At 43.9% G+C, this 16,359-nt stretch overlaps 3 protein-coding genes across 5 annotated transcripts in view; 1 reads left to right on the top strand and 2 right to left on the bottom strand.

Moving 5' to 3' along the window:
- The window catches only part of NFX1 (nuclear transcription factor, X-box binding 1), an 82,066-nt gene that overhangs the window by 20,452 nt on the left and 45,255 nt on the right, over positions 1–16,359 (top strand). For all 3 annotated transcript variants that reach the window (XM_050760749.1, XM_050760748.1, XM_050760750.1), the window contains exons 6-9: positions 1,043–1,114; positions 3,577–3,716; positions 9,706–9,805; positions 9,886–10,103. In XM_050760749.1, the coding sequence (XP_050616706.1) occupies positions 1,043–1,114; positions 3,577–3,716; positions 9,706–9,805; positions 9,886–10,103 (530 nt within the window). The remainder of the gene's footprint in view (positions 1–1,042; positions 1,115–3,576; positions 3,717–9,705; positions 9,806–9,885; positions 10,104–16,359) is intronic.
- LOC126937436 (transcription initiation factor TFIID subunit 10-like) lies at positions 6,958–7,254 on the bottom strand. The gene has a single exon (XM_050760865.1). The coding sequence runs from the start codon at positions 7,252–7,254 to the stop codon at positions 6,958–6,960; it is 297 nt and encodes a 98-aa protein (XP_050616822.1).
- Positions 7,293–7,583, bottom strand: LOC126937438 (transcription initiation factor TFIID subunit 10-like). The gene has a single exon (XM_050760871.1). It carries the CDS (start codon positions 7,566–7,568, stop codon positions 7,293–7,295), a length of 276 nt encoding a protein of 91 aa, XP_050616828.1. The 5' UTR covers positions 7,569–7,583.

The raw sequence follows: 16,359 nt of genomic DNA, 5'->3' as shown, positions 1-16,359 counted from the left end.
GCTCAGCCCTGGATATAAGTTTTTAACTCAGTTGGGTAACTAGGAGTGTAATTATTAGATTGTATGGTAAGACTATGTTTAGTTTTGTATGAAACTGCAAAACTGTCTTAAAAGTGGCCATACCATTTTACATTTCCACTAGCAATGAATGAGAGTCCTGTCACACCCATGATTAATTCGTCTTGGCTCTGATTGGCTTTTGATTCCCAAAGGGTTGTGATTTGCCACCTAGAATATACCCCTCCTACTCCAAAAACGGTTGTCGTAGAAGTTCCCAAAATGTTTTAAGTAGTGGTATTTCTGTACCACTGTGTAATTTGCCAAAGTGTCTGCTTTGAAGAGGACAGTATTTATTTGAATACACAAATTCCATATTGTAACTTTTTTCTATTGGTCTCTATAATATAGCTCCTAAAAAAAGCATTTTTCAGAGGGCTAATTCTGACCTATAGCATATCACTCAGCCCAGTTCTTTCTATGACCCCTTTCCCTTTCATTCTCTGCATGTTACTCACCAGCATGCCTCCCCTCATGTCAGCCTTCTTTTCACTGTTCCATTGTTAGCCCAGTGGCTGATGATTACTTCAATAGCTTATGAAGAGTATGTCTGTACTTCTTACAAACCCAGTAGATTTGAGTTCTATTACCTTGCTTAGACTCTGATCTTCTACAGGACCCTATTAGCCATTCTGCCTTTTACCTGAGTAGCAAACTATTTTTATCCCCACACAGTGCTGTAAGTGGACCAAGACCGTATTTGAAAATGTCATCTTTGACTCTCAGACCCAAATATAACCAGTATTTTGACTTGGGATTTACTTCTCTGGTTAAATAGTCTATGGTGATAATGATGTCAGTTTTTTGCACATAAAAGTACAGTTGATATCTTTGTTCAAATAGTTTAATCAACTTTAAACAAATACAAAGACATGTCAGAGTAGATTTATTTGTTGCCATATTCACAATAAGACCCAGCTAGGACAGCTTTGTTCGCATTTGGATACATGGCTGTGGTTTATTCGGTGAAACCTTTCTCTTTCAGTCTCTGCCATCCAGGACCCTGCCCACCCTGCCCTGCCTTTATGACAAAAACATGTGAATGTGGACGAACCAGGTAAAGTTAAGATTGCACTCTAAATAAGACCTCAGTTTTCACATGCATGACTGACTTGTGAATTTCTAAAATAAAAGAATAGTAGGTAGATACAAATAAATGGTAGGCATGAATAGTACTTTTTTTTTTTTTTTTTTTTAAAGCTTTAGAACAGGAAGGAGAGGACAGAAGGAAAGTACAACTTGGAAGAGAGCCAAGTGGGCAACTTGAGAGACCAAATGCACCACGGATAGTACTTTTCTATAGTAGTTCCCTGTGCTGCCCATGACCCTATTTTGTAATCTTATAAGTGATTAAGAAATTATACACACAGTGAGATTGTGAGACTACCCATTATTTCAGGTAAAATACCAGGTGACAAGGACTTTTTTTTTTTTTTTTGAGACAGAGTCTCGGTCTGTCACCCAGGCTGGAGTACAGTGGCGCGATCTCAGCTCACTGCAACCTCTGCCACTTGGGTTCAAGCAATTCTCCTGCCTCAGCCTGCCAAGTAGCTGGGATTACAGGCACCTGCTACCGCACCCGGCTAATTTTTGTATTTTTAGTAGAGATGGGGTTTCACCATCTTAGCCAGGCTGGTCTTGAACTATTGACCTCGTGATCCACCTGCCTCGGCCTCCCAAAGTTCTGGAATTACAAGCATGAGCCACCGTGTTCAGTCGACAATGATTTTTTTTTAACCTCTCTAGTGGGTGACAGAACCAGGAGTTGAACCCAGGCCTGTTAAGGTCGAGGAGGCTGGAACCAGTTTCCTATGCCTAGCACAGTATCTTGCATCTAGGAATCTTTTAATGAATATTGTTGAATGAAAGAATATGTGACTCCAGAGCCCACTCTTGTTCTATTATAATACAAGGTCTCCTACATAGTTAGTACAAGGATCACTGATAGCTGTGGAGTGTCTCTGAGGCCCAGTAAGATCTTAAAATGATTTCTGAACCACAGGATGAGATGAATCATGCAGATTTTCAGTGAGGTGCATTTGTTTAGCCTTTACTGAACTTATGAGGATAGCTATGTGGCCTGAGATTACATGTAAGTGTTTTGACTCAGAAAGGTCAGATCCTGGTTCTGTCACTTACTGGTTGTTGATTCTGGGCAAGTTGCTTGGTCTCATTGGACCTCATTTTTCTTATCATAAAGTAGAAATAATAGTGTCTACTTCAAGGGTTAATGTTAGCCATGGTACTAGGCAGAATGGTAGCATAATAGGCCAGTGTTAGTCATTAGGTCAAGTACTGCAAGCTGATCATTTATGTATATAACAGTGACTTTTAAGAACAAAATATGGCGTTGAGAGTCAGGGATCAGATAAAACTCTTTTTGCAGGAGAGTAGACTGCAAGTGCTTAACCATTACCCTAGAAAGAGACCTGAAGACAATTGTCTAAAAGTACTTTATCTGGCTTGGCACAGTGGCTCACGCCTGTAATCCCAGCACTTTGGGAGGCCGAGGTGGGTGGATCACTTGAGGTTAAGAGTTGGAGACCAACTGGGCCAACATGGTGAAACCCTGTCTCTACTAAAAGTACAAAAATTAGCTGACGTGGTGACACATGCCTGTAGCCCCAGCTACTGGGGAGGTTGAGGCAGGAGAATCGCTTGAAACCAGAAGGCGGAGGTTGCAGCGAGCCAAGATGGCGCCACTGTACTCCAGCCTGGGCAACAGAGTAAGACTCTGTCTCACATAAACAAACAAAAAAAGGACTTTCTTATATCCTTCTCTCAGCAAAATCAGGATGTTTATTGGAACAAAACTAGAATTAGCTTATTTCCCTACCCGGAAGCAAAGTCACATATAGTATGTTCTAAGTGCTGGGTCTCAGAATAATGCCATTGTGCTGTTAATCTGAGTGTGTCAGATCTGGGTACATGATAGCTATCCTTCTCCCCTGTCTGTGAAGTACTGTGGAAGCTCCAGGCAGAGCTAGGACTAGAACCCAGATATTCTAACTCCTCACCCCAGCGTTCTTTCTCCTTATGCATGCCGCTTCGTGGAACTCAGATGAAATCACATAAAGCAAATACTCAGGAATAGCCTTCAGTTCCTCACCACTTAGAAAATAGGAGAGAAAGACAGGATGGAAAATAAAAAGAACAAAGGAAGAAAAAGAAGAGTGGGCCAGGCGTGGTGGCTCAAGCCTGTAATCTCAGCACTTTGGGAGCCTGAGGCAGGAGGATTGCTTAAGCCTCGGAGTTTGAGATTAGTCTGGGCAACATAGTGAGACCCTGTCTCTATTTAAAAAAAAAAAAAAAAAAAGAAGAAGAAAAAGAGTGGAGAAAGGGAGAGTAATTGAGGAAATAAGGATTGGGCGAGGGAGACTTACTAGAAAAAGTAAGGGAAATGAAGTTAGAGAAAGGCTGAGTAGGTTTTGAGGGGAAGAGTTAGGGCCGCAGTGTTAATTTAGTTGTCCAACAGGAACTTTTAGACTGATGCTCTCTTTACATCTATTGTCTTTGCAGGCACACAGTTCGCTGTGGTCAGGCTGTCTCAGTCCACTGTTCCAACCCATGTGAGAATATTTTGAACTGTGGTCAGCACCAATGTGCTGAGCTGTGCCATGGGGGTCAGTGCCAGCCTTGCCAGATCATTTTGAACCAGGGTAAGTGGTGGGCACACCAGCTAGCAATGGTTGTGTTCTTTTCTGGAACCTTATTAATGATTGTCTTGATAAACTTTGATTGGTGTCAGGCTTATAGTCACAAAGACCTTGGGAGATACAATGCTTAGATAGTTTTTTTATTTTACCTGCATACCGGTATAGGTCATTGTCCTGTATAATTTTTTTTACTTTTTGAGATGAGTCTCACTCTGTCGCCCAGGCTGGAGTGCGTTGGCATAATCCTAGTTCTCTGCAACCTCCACCTCCTGAGTTCAAGCAATTCTCCTGCCTCAGCCTCCCAAGTAGCAGGGATTACAGGTGCCCGCTATCACGCCTTGCTAATTTTTGTGTTTTTAGTAGAGATGGGGTTTCACAGTGTTGGCCAGGCTGGTCTCGAACTCCTGACCTTAAGTGATAACGCCTGCCTGGGCCTCCCAAAGTGCTGGGATTACAGGCATGAGCCACCGTGCCTGGCCTATCTAATTTAAATAGATTTTAAAATGCTGTTTAAAAGTAACTGCTTGAAAGGACCAGATTATTATGGACCTAGAAAGACCAAAATAATCTTTTTAAAAATGAACTGGCCGGGCACAGTGGCTTACGCCTGTAATCCCAGCACTTTGAGAGGCTGAGGTGGGTGGATCACTTGAGGTCAGGAGATCGAGACCAGCCTGGCCAGCATGGTGAAACACTGTCTCTACTAAAAATATAAAAATTATCTGGTCGTGGTGGTGGGCGCCTGTAAATCCCAGATACTCAAGAGACTGAAGCAAGAGAATCACTTGAACCCGGGAGGTAGAGGTTGCAGTGAGCTGAGATCACGCCACTACACTCTAGCCTGGACAACAGAATGAGACTCAGTCTAAAAAATAATAATAATAATAATAATAAAATGAACATATGTGAAATCTAAGAACATATAAAACTAGTTTTTCATAATAAAAATTAGAAAGTGGTTGCCTAGTGGTGGAAATTAGGGGAAGGGACACACAGTTTCTGGGTTAATGGAAATGTCTGATACCTTGTTTTGGGTGTTAGTTACACAGATGTATACAATTACCAAAAGATATCAGAAACCAAAACTGAATATGTAAAATATTTGTGTTTATTGTGTCCTAGCTGTACATCAATGGGAAAAAAGTATCTACATGAATAGAAAAACTTTTTAAAATTGTGAATATAAGTTTATGTTTGTGATGTTTTCAGTTTTTCTCTTCCTCTCCATTACTGCAATCTAGAAATGGGAGAGAAGAATCTAATTTTATAGCCGGGGCGTGGTGGTGGGCACCTATAATCCCAGGTACCTGGAGGCTGAGGCAGGAGAATCACTTAAATCCGGGAAGCAGAGGTTGCAGTGAGCTAAGATCGTGCCATTGCACTCCAGCCTGGGCAACAAGAGTGAAACTCTGTCTCAAAAAAAAAAAGGAATCTAATTTTATTTTCTCTTAGTACAGTTATCCCCCCTTTGCTCTCCAAAGTGAATGTTGTCAGTTACTCAGTCGCTGATTAAACAGCCTGAAAGCTCACTGTATTTTTAGGTAGGCTGTTTGGTCATGATACAACTCTAATCGTCCCAGTTTTTTCTTTTATTGAGCCAAAATCTGCTTCCCTGAAGTATACTCTCTCCTTGGTCTGCCTTTCTCTACATTTCATGTTCCTCCTGGGTTGTTCAAAATCAGCTGTCATATATTTTCCCAGTGTTTCCTTTCAGGCCTAACAGCTATGATTGCTTCATTTCTTCCCTGTGAAATGTGCTCACAGACCACACATCCTCTTAAAAGTGGCCAGATTGGGCTGGGCACAGTAGCTTATGCACTTTAGGAGGCCAGGGCGGGTACATCACTTGAGCCTAGGAGTTTGAGACCCGCCTGGGCAACATGGCAAAAACACATCTCTAACCAAAAAAAAAAAAAAGAAAAAATTAGCCAGACATGGTGGCAATCACCTGTAGTCCCAGCTACTTGGGAGGCTGAGGTGGAAGGATGGCTTGAGCCCAGGAGGCGGAGGTTACAGTGAGCCGAGATCACGCTACCGCATTCCAGCCTGGGTGACAGAACCTGACTCTGTCTCAGAAAAAAAGCAGCCGGCCAGGCGCGGTGGCTCACGCCTGTAATCCCAGCACTTTGGGAGGCCGAGGCGGGTGGATCACGAGGTCGGGAGATCGAGGCCATCCTGGCTAACACGGTGAAACCCCGTCTCTACTAAAAATACAAAAAATTAGCCAGGCGAGGTGGCGGGCGCCTGTAGTCCCACCTACTGGGAGGCTGAGGCAGGAGAATGGCGTGAACCCAGGAGGCGGAGCTTGCAGTGAGCCGAGATCGCGCCACTGCACTCCAGCCTGGGCGACAGAGCGAGACTCCGTCTCAAAAAAAAAAAAAAAAAAACCAGCCAGATTGTTCACAGCAATGCCAGTCTTCTTGTGGGATCCACCAAAACCGGTATTGCTCAAAACTCGGTGTTTTTTGAGTACATTCTTGAGATTTTTCACTGAGACAGATGACTGATTAAATGTGTCCTGATTATTTTCCAGACTAAAATTTCTGTAGTCTGTTCTCTGTGGAATAGAACTTCAAGGCTTCTATGGAAGCCTTGAAGCCTGTTGTGAATCCTGACCCCTGCCTGTGGGTGCTTCCTCAAGCTTTATCCCAGGCTGAAAATGGGATAATATGTTCCAGCCCCTGTTTTTAAGTCTCTTCAAAGAGAATGAAGAGTTGCCTGTGCCCAGTTTGATTATCTGTTATGTCATATGGATCTGTAATTAGCAGGAAGTGTAGAAAAGCCCTCTATCCTGGTACTTACTGAGGCTTTTTTTTTTTTTTTTTTGGATCTTGTTCTGTCATACAGACCGGAGTGCAGATTCTCCTGCCTCAGCTTCCCAAGTAGCTGGGACTACAGATGCACACCATCATGCCTGGCTTCTGCTGCTTTTAGCTCTTGATTCATATTGGGCTTTTACTCAGCTAAATCACCCAAGTCTTTTTTGTACAAAACTGTATTGATCCCAGTCTCTTCCTCCTTGTTTCTGTTTAGTTGATTTTTCAAACCCAGTTTTGAAGATTTTTTGTTTCTCCACATTAGTTATCTAGCAGAATATTTTGGCTATGTAAATAGTTTATCTTCTTGAATTATAGTTCTAGGATCCCTTTCTTTTTTTTTTTTTTTTTTGTCACAATAAAGTTTATTGTGAAAACAGGCTGGTGTGGGGACATGGGGACAGACAAGTACATTTAGGTTGGGTGGCTCAGGTGAAGTAGTGCGGCTTCTTCACGTTGATGCCATACTCGCTGAGGGCAGGGGTCAAGTCCTCCATGGTTAAAGTATACTTGCGGTCCTTGCTTTTGCTCCGGGAGCTGCTGGAGGCTGTGCCCTTCATTTTGCAGTGCTGTAGGGCATCATTGGCAATATCTGAGATGAATTTCTGGGCAGCTAGGGAGATGAGCCGAATTATGTGTGGGTCTGAGGCCTCAAAGCCAGCACGGTTCAGGTAGTAACCAGTCACTGCATCTGGCGTCGTAGGCGTGTAATCCTCCAGCTGCATCAAGAAGTCCACCAAAGGCGTGCTGGACACCACTGGCTTCACGTCTCCGTTGGCCGCGCTGGGCAGTACCTAAACACCCTTAGACATGGCCCCCTCTGGGGGCGCCGCGCCAGCCGCCCACACCCACGCCGCTCAGCTGGCTCCCCGGCCCGCGCCGCCAAGGGTCCCGTGTCCCCAGCAGCTGCTCCAGCCCCGGGCCCCCCTGCTGTCCCCGCGGGGCTGGCCTTGTTCTCCGCAGCAGTGCTGGCGGGCAGCGCGGCGGGAGCCGAGACCGGGGGCGCCTCGGGGTCCGCGCCGGAGCCGCTGCAGCTCATCTGGCAGGTGGGAGAGGCGGCGAACCTAGGATCCCTTTCAACCTTATCTAGAGATTAATAAGCATTCTTTTTGGGTCTTTATTCATACGCTGATAAAATACTAAATGGTTTAAGGCTGGCAGCAGGGTCCTTTGGTTCCTTAATACTATTTAACCAGCTGTGACTCTACCTAATTCTTCTGTCACCTGCTCATTTTTCTGTTTCTTGTGCCTAGGAGAGCTTTTTAGTATTTACTCAGATTTTTTCATCAGGAACTCAATTTTCTTTTTATTGTTACCCGTTCTGACCCTTGATTCTTTTGTTCACAGCTTTCTATTCATTACCTCTGTAAAAAGCCTTTGTTCTGTTTGAGCAGAAACTTATCAAAGAAAAGCCTACTAGCAAAAGCTCCCAGTTGCCAGGGTTTCTTTACCAGTTCATTGATTCTACAAATATTTAGTGTATTTTCTGAATCTTTATTAATTTATCAAATCAGTTTTTACTAAATGAACAAGTGAGTTTTAGAATGGGGGATGAAATTGCATATAGGCCAGGTGAAGTGGCTCACACCTGTAATCCCAGCACTTTGGGAGGCCGGGATGGGCTGATCCCTTGAGCCCAGGAGTTTGAGACCAGTTTGGGCAACATGGCAAAACCCCATCTCTACAAAAAATACAAAAGCTATCCAGGTGTGGTGGCATGCACCTGTACTCCCAGCTGCTTGAGGGGCTGAAGTAGGAGGATCGCTTGAGCCTGGGAGTTTGAGGCTGCAGTGAGCTGTGTTCACATGACTGCACTCCAGCCTGGGTGACAAAGTGAGGCCCTGTCTCAAAAAAAAAAAAGAAAAGAAAAGAAATTGCGCATGTACTTACTGGAAGATGGAATGTGTATTTTAAAAATAAAGAATCCTTGAATCTTAAATTCAGCTAATTTAAAAAAAAGTCAAGGCAGGCACAGTGGCTCACTGTAATCCCAGCACTTTGGGAGGTCGAGGCTGCAGTAAGCTGTGTTCATACCACTGTACTCCAGCTGGGCAACAAAGAGAGACCCTGTCTTTAAAACAAAAAAAATCGAGAATCTTGATTATTGCCAGACGTGGTGGCTCACGCCTGTAATCCCAGCCCTTTGGGAGGCTGGGGTGGGTGGATCGCCTGAGCTCAGGAGTTTGAGACCAGCCTAGCCAACATGGTGAAACCCCATCTCTACTAAAAATACAGAAATTAGCTGGGCGTGGTGGTGGACCCCTATAATCCCAGCTACTTGGGAGGCTGAGGCAGGAGAATTGTGTGAACTGGGGAGGTGGAGGTTGCAGCGAGCCAAGATCACGCCACTGCACTCCAGCCTGGGTGACAGAGTGAGACTCCGTCTGAAAAACAAAAAGTCTTAATTATATCTTCAATGATTTGAGGCTTTCCTTTTCCCATGTTTCAGTGAAACTTTTTGGTTCTGTTTAATGTACGATTTTATTTTATGACTATTATTTTTAATGCCTTATTAGAAGGTTTCTATTTTATTTTTATTATATACATGATTTTTAAAATTTGGTATGTTTTTATAATACTGTGTTTATTCTGATCATTAGAGCTTATACTCTCATGCCAATTTTTAAATTGCTTTTTAGCAATGGGGACCTTTTTACAAGCGTTTTATGTAAACCCTGACATAAAGTATGAAACCTGTGCTTCTTGGGTTGAAGTGAGGATGGGAGATCCAGATGAGAGCTCCTCCACCACTACTGCCAGCTTAGCTTGTCCATCCCCTGTAACATCACCAGAGGACCCCCAGGAGCCTCACAGTGAATGGTGTTCAACCATGGCCTTAGGACCAGATAGTGTTCTCTTAATTAAAAGGTTGCTTCACTCTGATGCTGTTCTTGGAATGTGCTGCAGAGGCGCTATGATATATTAATAGTTTGACAAGGCCTTTTTTATTTCTTCCTATGGTAAAGCTCTTAGGTGGGTCTTAGAGCTGCTGTATAGACTCTACTTATTTCTGCATAAGGTCTGATCAGTACTCTATTGGCCTCCCAGAGTGCTGGGATTACAGACATGAGCCACTGTGCTGGGCCCGCATTTTGTATTTTCTTACAGATTATTTGGGATATTTTAAGAACCCATACATGTTACTAAATTTTTGTTTTTGAAATTTTCTCTTCAAGTATGCTATTGCGGCAGCACCTCCCGAGATGTGTTATGTGGAACCGATGTAGGAAAGTCTGATGGATTTGGGGATTTCAGCTGTTTAAAGATATGTGGCAAGTAAGGTTTTACATTTTCCTCAGTTGAACTAAAGCTGCACTTTATGCAACAATTATATAATAGTGTGTTCTTCTTAACAGGGACTTGAAATGCGGTAACCATACATGTTCACAAGTATGCCACCCTCAGCCCTGCCAGCCATGCCCACGGCTCCCCCCACTGGTGCGCTGTTGCCCCTGTGGCCAAACTCCTCTCAGCCAATTGCTAGAACTTGGAAGTAGTGGTCGGAAAACATGCATGGACCCTGTGCCTTCATGTGGAAAAGTGTGCGGCAAGCCTCTGCCTTGTGGCTCCTTAGGTAACTAGTAAGCGTAAAGTAAGCTTTAAAAATATTATTGTAAATGTTTGGCAGCAGTGAGTGCTTAAGCAACATGGAAGTAAGTGCCAGTTACAATATCAGAGGTTTCTAAATATTATGATCAAATTTATGTAGGTACTTTTTCTTTCCTTCTCAAAATATGCTTGCGAAAACCCATACATTTGCCCAAGTGATCTCTCTGATTTAGGTATTTTATTGTTAACTCTGGACAACTGTGGTGAGTTACGGTTCCATAGGGGTTATGATTTCTCTTAGGAGTCTGTGCTATTATGAACGCCATATGTATTTATACCAATCCAGGGTTCAGCAAGTGTTGAAAAGCATTTTCACATAATAGGAACATGCTAAACTAATTGTGGGTGAGACAAAGTCTTGCTCTGTCGCCCTGGCTTGAGTGCAGTGGTACAATCTTGGCTCACTGCAGCCTCCAACTCCTGGGCTCAAATGATTCTTGTGTCTCAGCCTCCCAAGTAGCTGGGACTACAGGCACACACCACCACACCCAGCTAATTTTTGTATTTTTAATAGAGACGAGGTTTCGCCGTGTTGACCAGGCTGGTCTTGAACTCCTGGCATCAAGTGATCCGCCCACCTTGGGTTCCCAAAGTGCTGGGATTATAGGTGCAAGCTGCCGTACCTGGCCAAAAAACTAAAATTTTTAAGTACAGTAAAACCTCAGCCATTTAGATCATTCAAGGAATGTCAGTCTGTGTAAGTTTCCCATGTAGCTGAGGATAGCACCTATTCAACATCATTTTGAATGAATATTTTTCTTTTTTTTTTTTTTCGGAGGTTTTTTTTTTTTTTTTTTTTTTTTTGAGATAGAGTCTCGCTCTGTTGCCCAGGCTGCAGTGCAATGGCACGATCTTGACTCACTGCAACCTCCACCTCCTGGGTTCAAGCGATTCTCCTGCCTCAGCCTCCCGAGTAGCTGGAATTACAGGCAACTGCCATCATGCCCAGTTAAATTTTTTTTGTATTTTTGTAGAGACAGGGTTTCACCATGTTGGCCAAGCTGGTCTTGAACTCCTGACCTCGGGTGATCTGCCTGCCTTGGCGTCCTAAAGTGCTGGGATTATAGATGTGAGCCACCATGCCCAGCCAGATGAATATTTTTCTCAAATTTACATTTCATGTTTAAACAGAGGTTACTGAAGGTGTTGTGATTTCTCTCTTATTGACCCAGAGCCATCATTTTTATGAACTCCAGTTCCTTTATTACACTGAATACAGTGATGCCCTGGGCCTGCTGAGGTTGCTCAGACTAATGCCCCATACTACTGAGCAGTTCGAATTGTTGTATCTGCTCGTTGAAGCTTTTTGTTGTTTATATTCTTGTCAGTGCTTTTAGTATGTTTGCCTGTCTGCTTTTAGTGATTCCCCCTTTCTGATTTTTGGCTTCTAATTACTTGGATATAGAAACCAGAAAAAGTTCATTGGAATTAGATACAAAGTAATACTCTACTGAGCCTATCTGACTCAGTCTTTGAGGAGTATATATCTGCAGTTTTGCAATGACTTGGCAACTTCTCTCCTGAGTGGGTGTTGAAAGACCATGCATTTAGAAAAAATGGTAAGTAGGCAACTGAGATTGAATAGGAAAGTTATTTCTAAAACTAACCATGTATCTTCTGAGGTAAAGCTAGAATCTTTAGGTTTGTCTTCCATTTCATCAAAAAGAGAGAGTTCACGTTTCTTTCAAGTGCCAGCGTGAATCAGTGGGAACACCCTACTTAATCCTTTTTCTCAATCTGACCTTAAAGTTGTGTATAGAGGAGAAGTGCTGTCTTCTTATATTTTAATACACGTTCCATCTGCATTAGGAAAGCCAATCATCTGTTGGCTCTCTGCTTGCCATGAAATGTGTCTGTGATGTGGAGATCAAATGACTTCTAAATCAAATCCCCTTTCGGGAAGCACATGAGTCAGTTTTATAAGAATTTCACATATAATGACCAGAAATCCTACCCTGGCACTCACGTATCCTGTTGGTGATGAGAGAAGAAGGAAATGTGAAATGGGCAATGCAAAAGGACTTGAGCAAGAGAAGGGTAGTAGCTGGCAGCAACAGACCTTGGGATGGGGCAAGACCAGGTTAAGGGATAAAAGGGTACCTGCTATGCCTCAGCAGATATCATGGAAAACCTTTAAGGAAATAGGCTGAGTTGACTGAGAAGCTCAGAGACAAGCCTATGGCTAGTGATAACAACGACTGTCGGGTTTGTTCAAACCTAGCTTATCTATAGAAAGCTCGCTTAGGTCTTTTGGTATCCCACTCAGTAGGAAATTTCCATCCCAGAGGCACAGCTTCAGTACAAGAGACTGGGTAGAGTTCTACTTTAAGGATGGTAGCATGAGGAGCTCCCATATATCTGCTTACCAGTAAAACAAACAAAGCTGGGGAGAACTATGAAAAAGCAACCATCGAAGCCAGGCATGGTGACTCATACCTATAATCTCAGCACTTTGGGAGGCCAAGGTGGGAGTCCAGGACTTTGAGACCAGCCTGGGCAACATGGCGAGACCCTGTATGTACCAAAAACATTTTTTATTCACCTGGGTATGGTGGCACGTGCCTGTGGTCCTAGCTACCTGGGAGGCTGAGGCAAAAGGATCACTTGACCCTGGAATGTTGAGGCTGCAGTGAGCCATGAATGCGGCATTGCACTCCAGCCTGACTAACAGAGCGAAACCCTATCTCAAAAAAAAAAATCAACCCTTTAAAGTTTCTGGAGGCTGGGTACAGTGGCTCACACCTGAAATCCCCAACACTTTGGGAGTCTGAGGTGGGCAGATGACTTGAGGTCAGGAGTTCAGCACTAGCCTGGCCAACATGATGAAACCCCATCTCTACTAAAAATACAAAAATTAGCCAGATGTGGTGGCACATGCCTATAATCCCAGCTACTCAGGAGGCTGAGGAAGGAGAATCACTTGAACCCGGGCGGGGGGCAGCAGTTACAGTGAACTGAGATCGCACCACTGCACTCCAGCCTGGGTGACAGAGCAAGACTCCATCTCAAAAAAAAGAAAGTCTCTAGGAATTGCTCTAAGAGCATACATCAAATGAAGACATATTTTTTCAACAAAATCTACTAAAACTCTGGTAAACAACAGCAAGAGTCTGTGGCATTGAGCCCTAGCCAGTTCCTTCCTCCTCCCCTCAGCTCAGCTTGACAAATCTCCACTCAGGATAAGTGTGGACAAGAAGATGGGGCTTCTTCTCCCCTCAGCTCCCAGTCAGGTTTACTGTATCTCACTGGGAAGGCCACATTGTCAACATTTCTTTTCCCCTCCAACTCCAAGTTGAAGAGGCTGAAATTCTAGTGAGTGCAGCTGAGAGGTTAGGTCTCCCTTACTCCACGAAGCTTACAGAATGGAGGCTCCATCCCATTTGCAGCAGAACTGGAGCCCTAATCGTCCTCACCTCAGCTCATTCGTAGGGCAGAGGTTCCACTGAGAGGAAGCAAGCCAAGAAGTCAGGAGGCTACTATCCCACCCAACACCCAGAGTAGTGCCTCAGAGACCTTTCCCAGGGGGAGAGATAGTTCATAACAAAGGAGAGCTCCGAAGTACTCTCCCAAGGAACTGACTTTATTTGATACAGTGTGGGGAAGTACAGGCCTAAGGACACTTTAGAAAATGATAGCATACCTTAATAAAGAACAGTAACTAAACTGTAGGCCATCTAGTTCATCAGAGAGAATCAGGGAAAGGTAGCTAAGAGGAGCCCTCCTCAGGTCAGAACAAATCTCAGAAGACTCAGACTGCTGAGCAATTGATGCCCTGGAACATTGTCAAAAACAATAGAACTGCAATTAATGGGTCATCGAGGCTGAGCGTAATCCAAATAAGGCACACAGTTTAACAGAGAGATCGGGGATCTAGACAAAGAGAGCCCTGCTTGAAACCACTGTCATTCCAGGGTCAGTTTGTACCCCTAAGGCTGTGCCATCCAAATGGCTTCATGCTGTAGGGAAAATAGACTTCACTGAAATAGTCTAGCCAAATCACAAAGCAAATAAATAAGCAACCACAACAAAAATAAGCTGTGGAGAGGGGAAGCAGTATCCAGAGTTGCTGTATTAGCTAAGATGTCTAGTTTCCAAGAAAAACTATGAAATATGCAAAGAAACAGGGAAAAAACAGGCAACAGAAACTGCCTGTGAGAGTGACCAGATGTCAGATTTAACAAAGACTTTAGGATAATCATAATAAATATGTTCCAAAAACTGGGTCGGGCATGGTGGCCCACGCCTGTAATCCCAGCACTTTGGGAGGCCGAGGCAGGCGGATCACGAGATCAGGAGTTCAAAACCAGCCTGGCCAACATGGTGAAACCCCGTCTCTACTAAAAATACAAAAATTAGCCGGGCGTGTTGGTATGCACCTGTGGTCCCAGCTGCTCGGGCGGCTGAGGCAGGAGAATTGCTTGAACCCAGGAGGCAGAGGTTGCAGTGAGCCGACATTGTGCCTGTGCAACAGAGCAAGACTTTGTCTCAAAAAAAACCAAATAAATAAATACCTTCAAAGAACTGAAGGGAAGCCATGCTTAAAGAGGTAAAGAAAAATGTGAAGATGATGTCTCATCAAATAGAGAATATTGATAAAGAGGCAGAAACTAATTTTTAATAAGAGCCAAATGGAAATTCTGAAGTTTAAAAGTAGGATAACTGAAATGAAAAATTCATTAGGCTGGGTACAGTGGCTCATGCCTGAATCCCAGTGCTTTGAGAGGTGGAGGCAGGAGAATTGCTCAAGCCCAGGAGTTCAACAGCAGCCTGAGCACGTAGTGAGACCCTATCTCTACAGAAACTTAGGCCAGGCACAGTGGCTCATGCCTGTAATCTCAGCACTTTGGGAGGCTGAAGCAGGCAGATCACTTGAGATCAGGAGTTCGAGATCAGCCTGGCCAACATGGTGAAATCTCGTCTCTACTAAAAATACAAAAATTAGCTGGGCATGGTGGCACGTGCCTGTAATCTCAACTATTTGGAGGGCTGAGGCAGGAGAGTTGCTTGAACCCAGTAAGCGGAAGTTGCAGTGAACCGAGATCATACCACTGCACTCCAGCATGGACGAGAGAGTAAGACTCCATCTCAAAAAAAAAAAAAAAAAAAATTAAATTTAGGTGGGCATGGTGGCACACCATGCCTAGCCTGGGTGACAAAGTAAGACCCTTTCTCAAAGGAAGAAGAAAACTTCATTAAAGGGGCTCAATAGTAGATTTGAGCTGGCAGAAGAAACGATTAGTCAACATGAAAATAGATTGTAAGAGATTCGGCCAGGTGTGGTGGCTCGCAGCTGTAATCCCTGCACTTTGGGAGGCTGAGACAGGCGGATCACGAGGTCAGGAGATTGAGACCATCCTGGCTAACATGGTGAAACCCCATCTCTACTAAGTATACAAAAAAAAATTAGGCCTGGTGGCAGGCACCTGTAGTCCCAGCTACTCGGGAGGCTGAAGCAGAAGAATGCCGTGAACTCGGGAGGCGGAGCTTGCAGTGAGTTGAGATTGCGCCACTGCACTCCAGCCTGAGTGACAGAGTGAGACTCCATCTCAAAAAAGAAAAAAAGAAAAAAAAAGAAAGATTATATAACCCAAGGGACAGAGAGAAAATATAATAAAGAGAAATGAACAGAGCCTCAGAAATGTGGGACGTGTTTAACTGTATCAGTGTACATGTAATGGGAATATGAGGAGGAGAGTAGAAGCAGAAAAATATTTGATGAAACAATAGATAAAAACTTTCAAATTTATTGATAAAAACTTTCAAATTTATTGAAAAACACTACACATCCAAGAAACTCAGTAAACTCCAGGTAGGAAAGAGATCCACACCTAGACACATAATAAAAATGCTAGAAGTTAATCATAAGGAGAAAGTCTTGAAAGCAACAAGAGAAAAATGACTTATCACATACAAGGGAACCTCTGTAAGCTTAACAGTGGACTTCTCGTCAGAAACAATGGAGAACATGTAACAACCAGAAGGCAGTAGGATGACATACTCAAAGTGCTGAAAGAAAACTGGCAACTGGCCGGGCGCGGTGGCTCACACCTGTAATCCCAGCACTTTGGGAGTCCAAGGCGGGCAGATCACGAGGTCAGGATATCGAGACCATTCTGGCTAACACAGTGAAACCCCGTCTCTACTAAAAAATACAAAAAATTAGCTGGGCATGGTGGCGGGCGCCTGTAGTCCCAGCTACTCAGGAGGCTGAGGCAGGAGAA

This window comes from Macaca thibetana, chromosome 15 (assembly GCF_024542745.1).
Source record: "Macaca thibetana thibetana isolate TM-01 chromosome 15, ASM2454274v1, whole genome shotgun sequence".
NCBI lineage: Eukaryota > Metazoa > Chordata > Mammalia > Primates > Cercopithecidae > Macaca > Macaca thibetana.
This window is presented reverse-complemented; position numbering and strand designations above follow the sequence as displayed.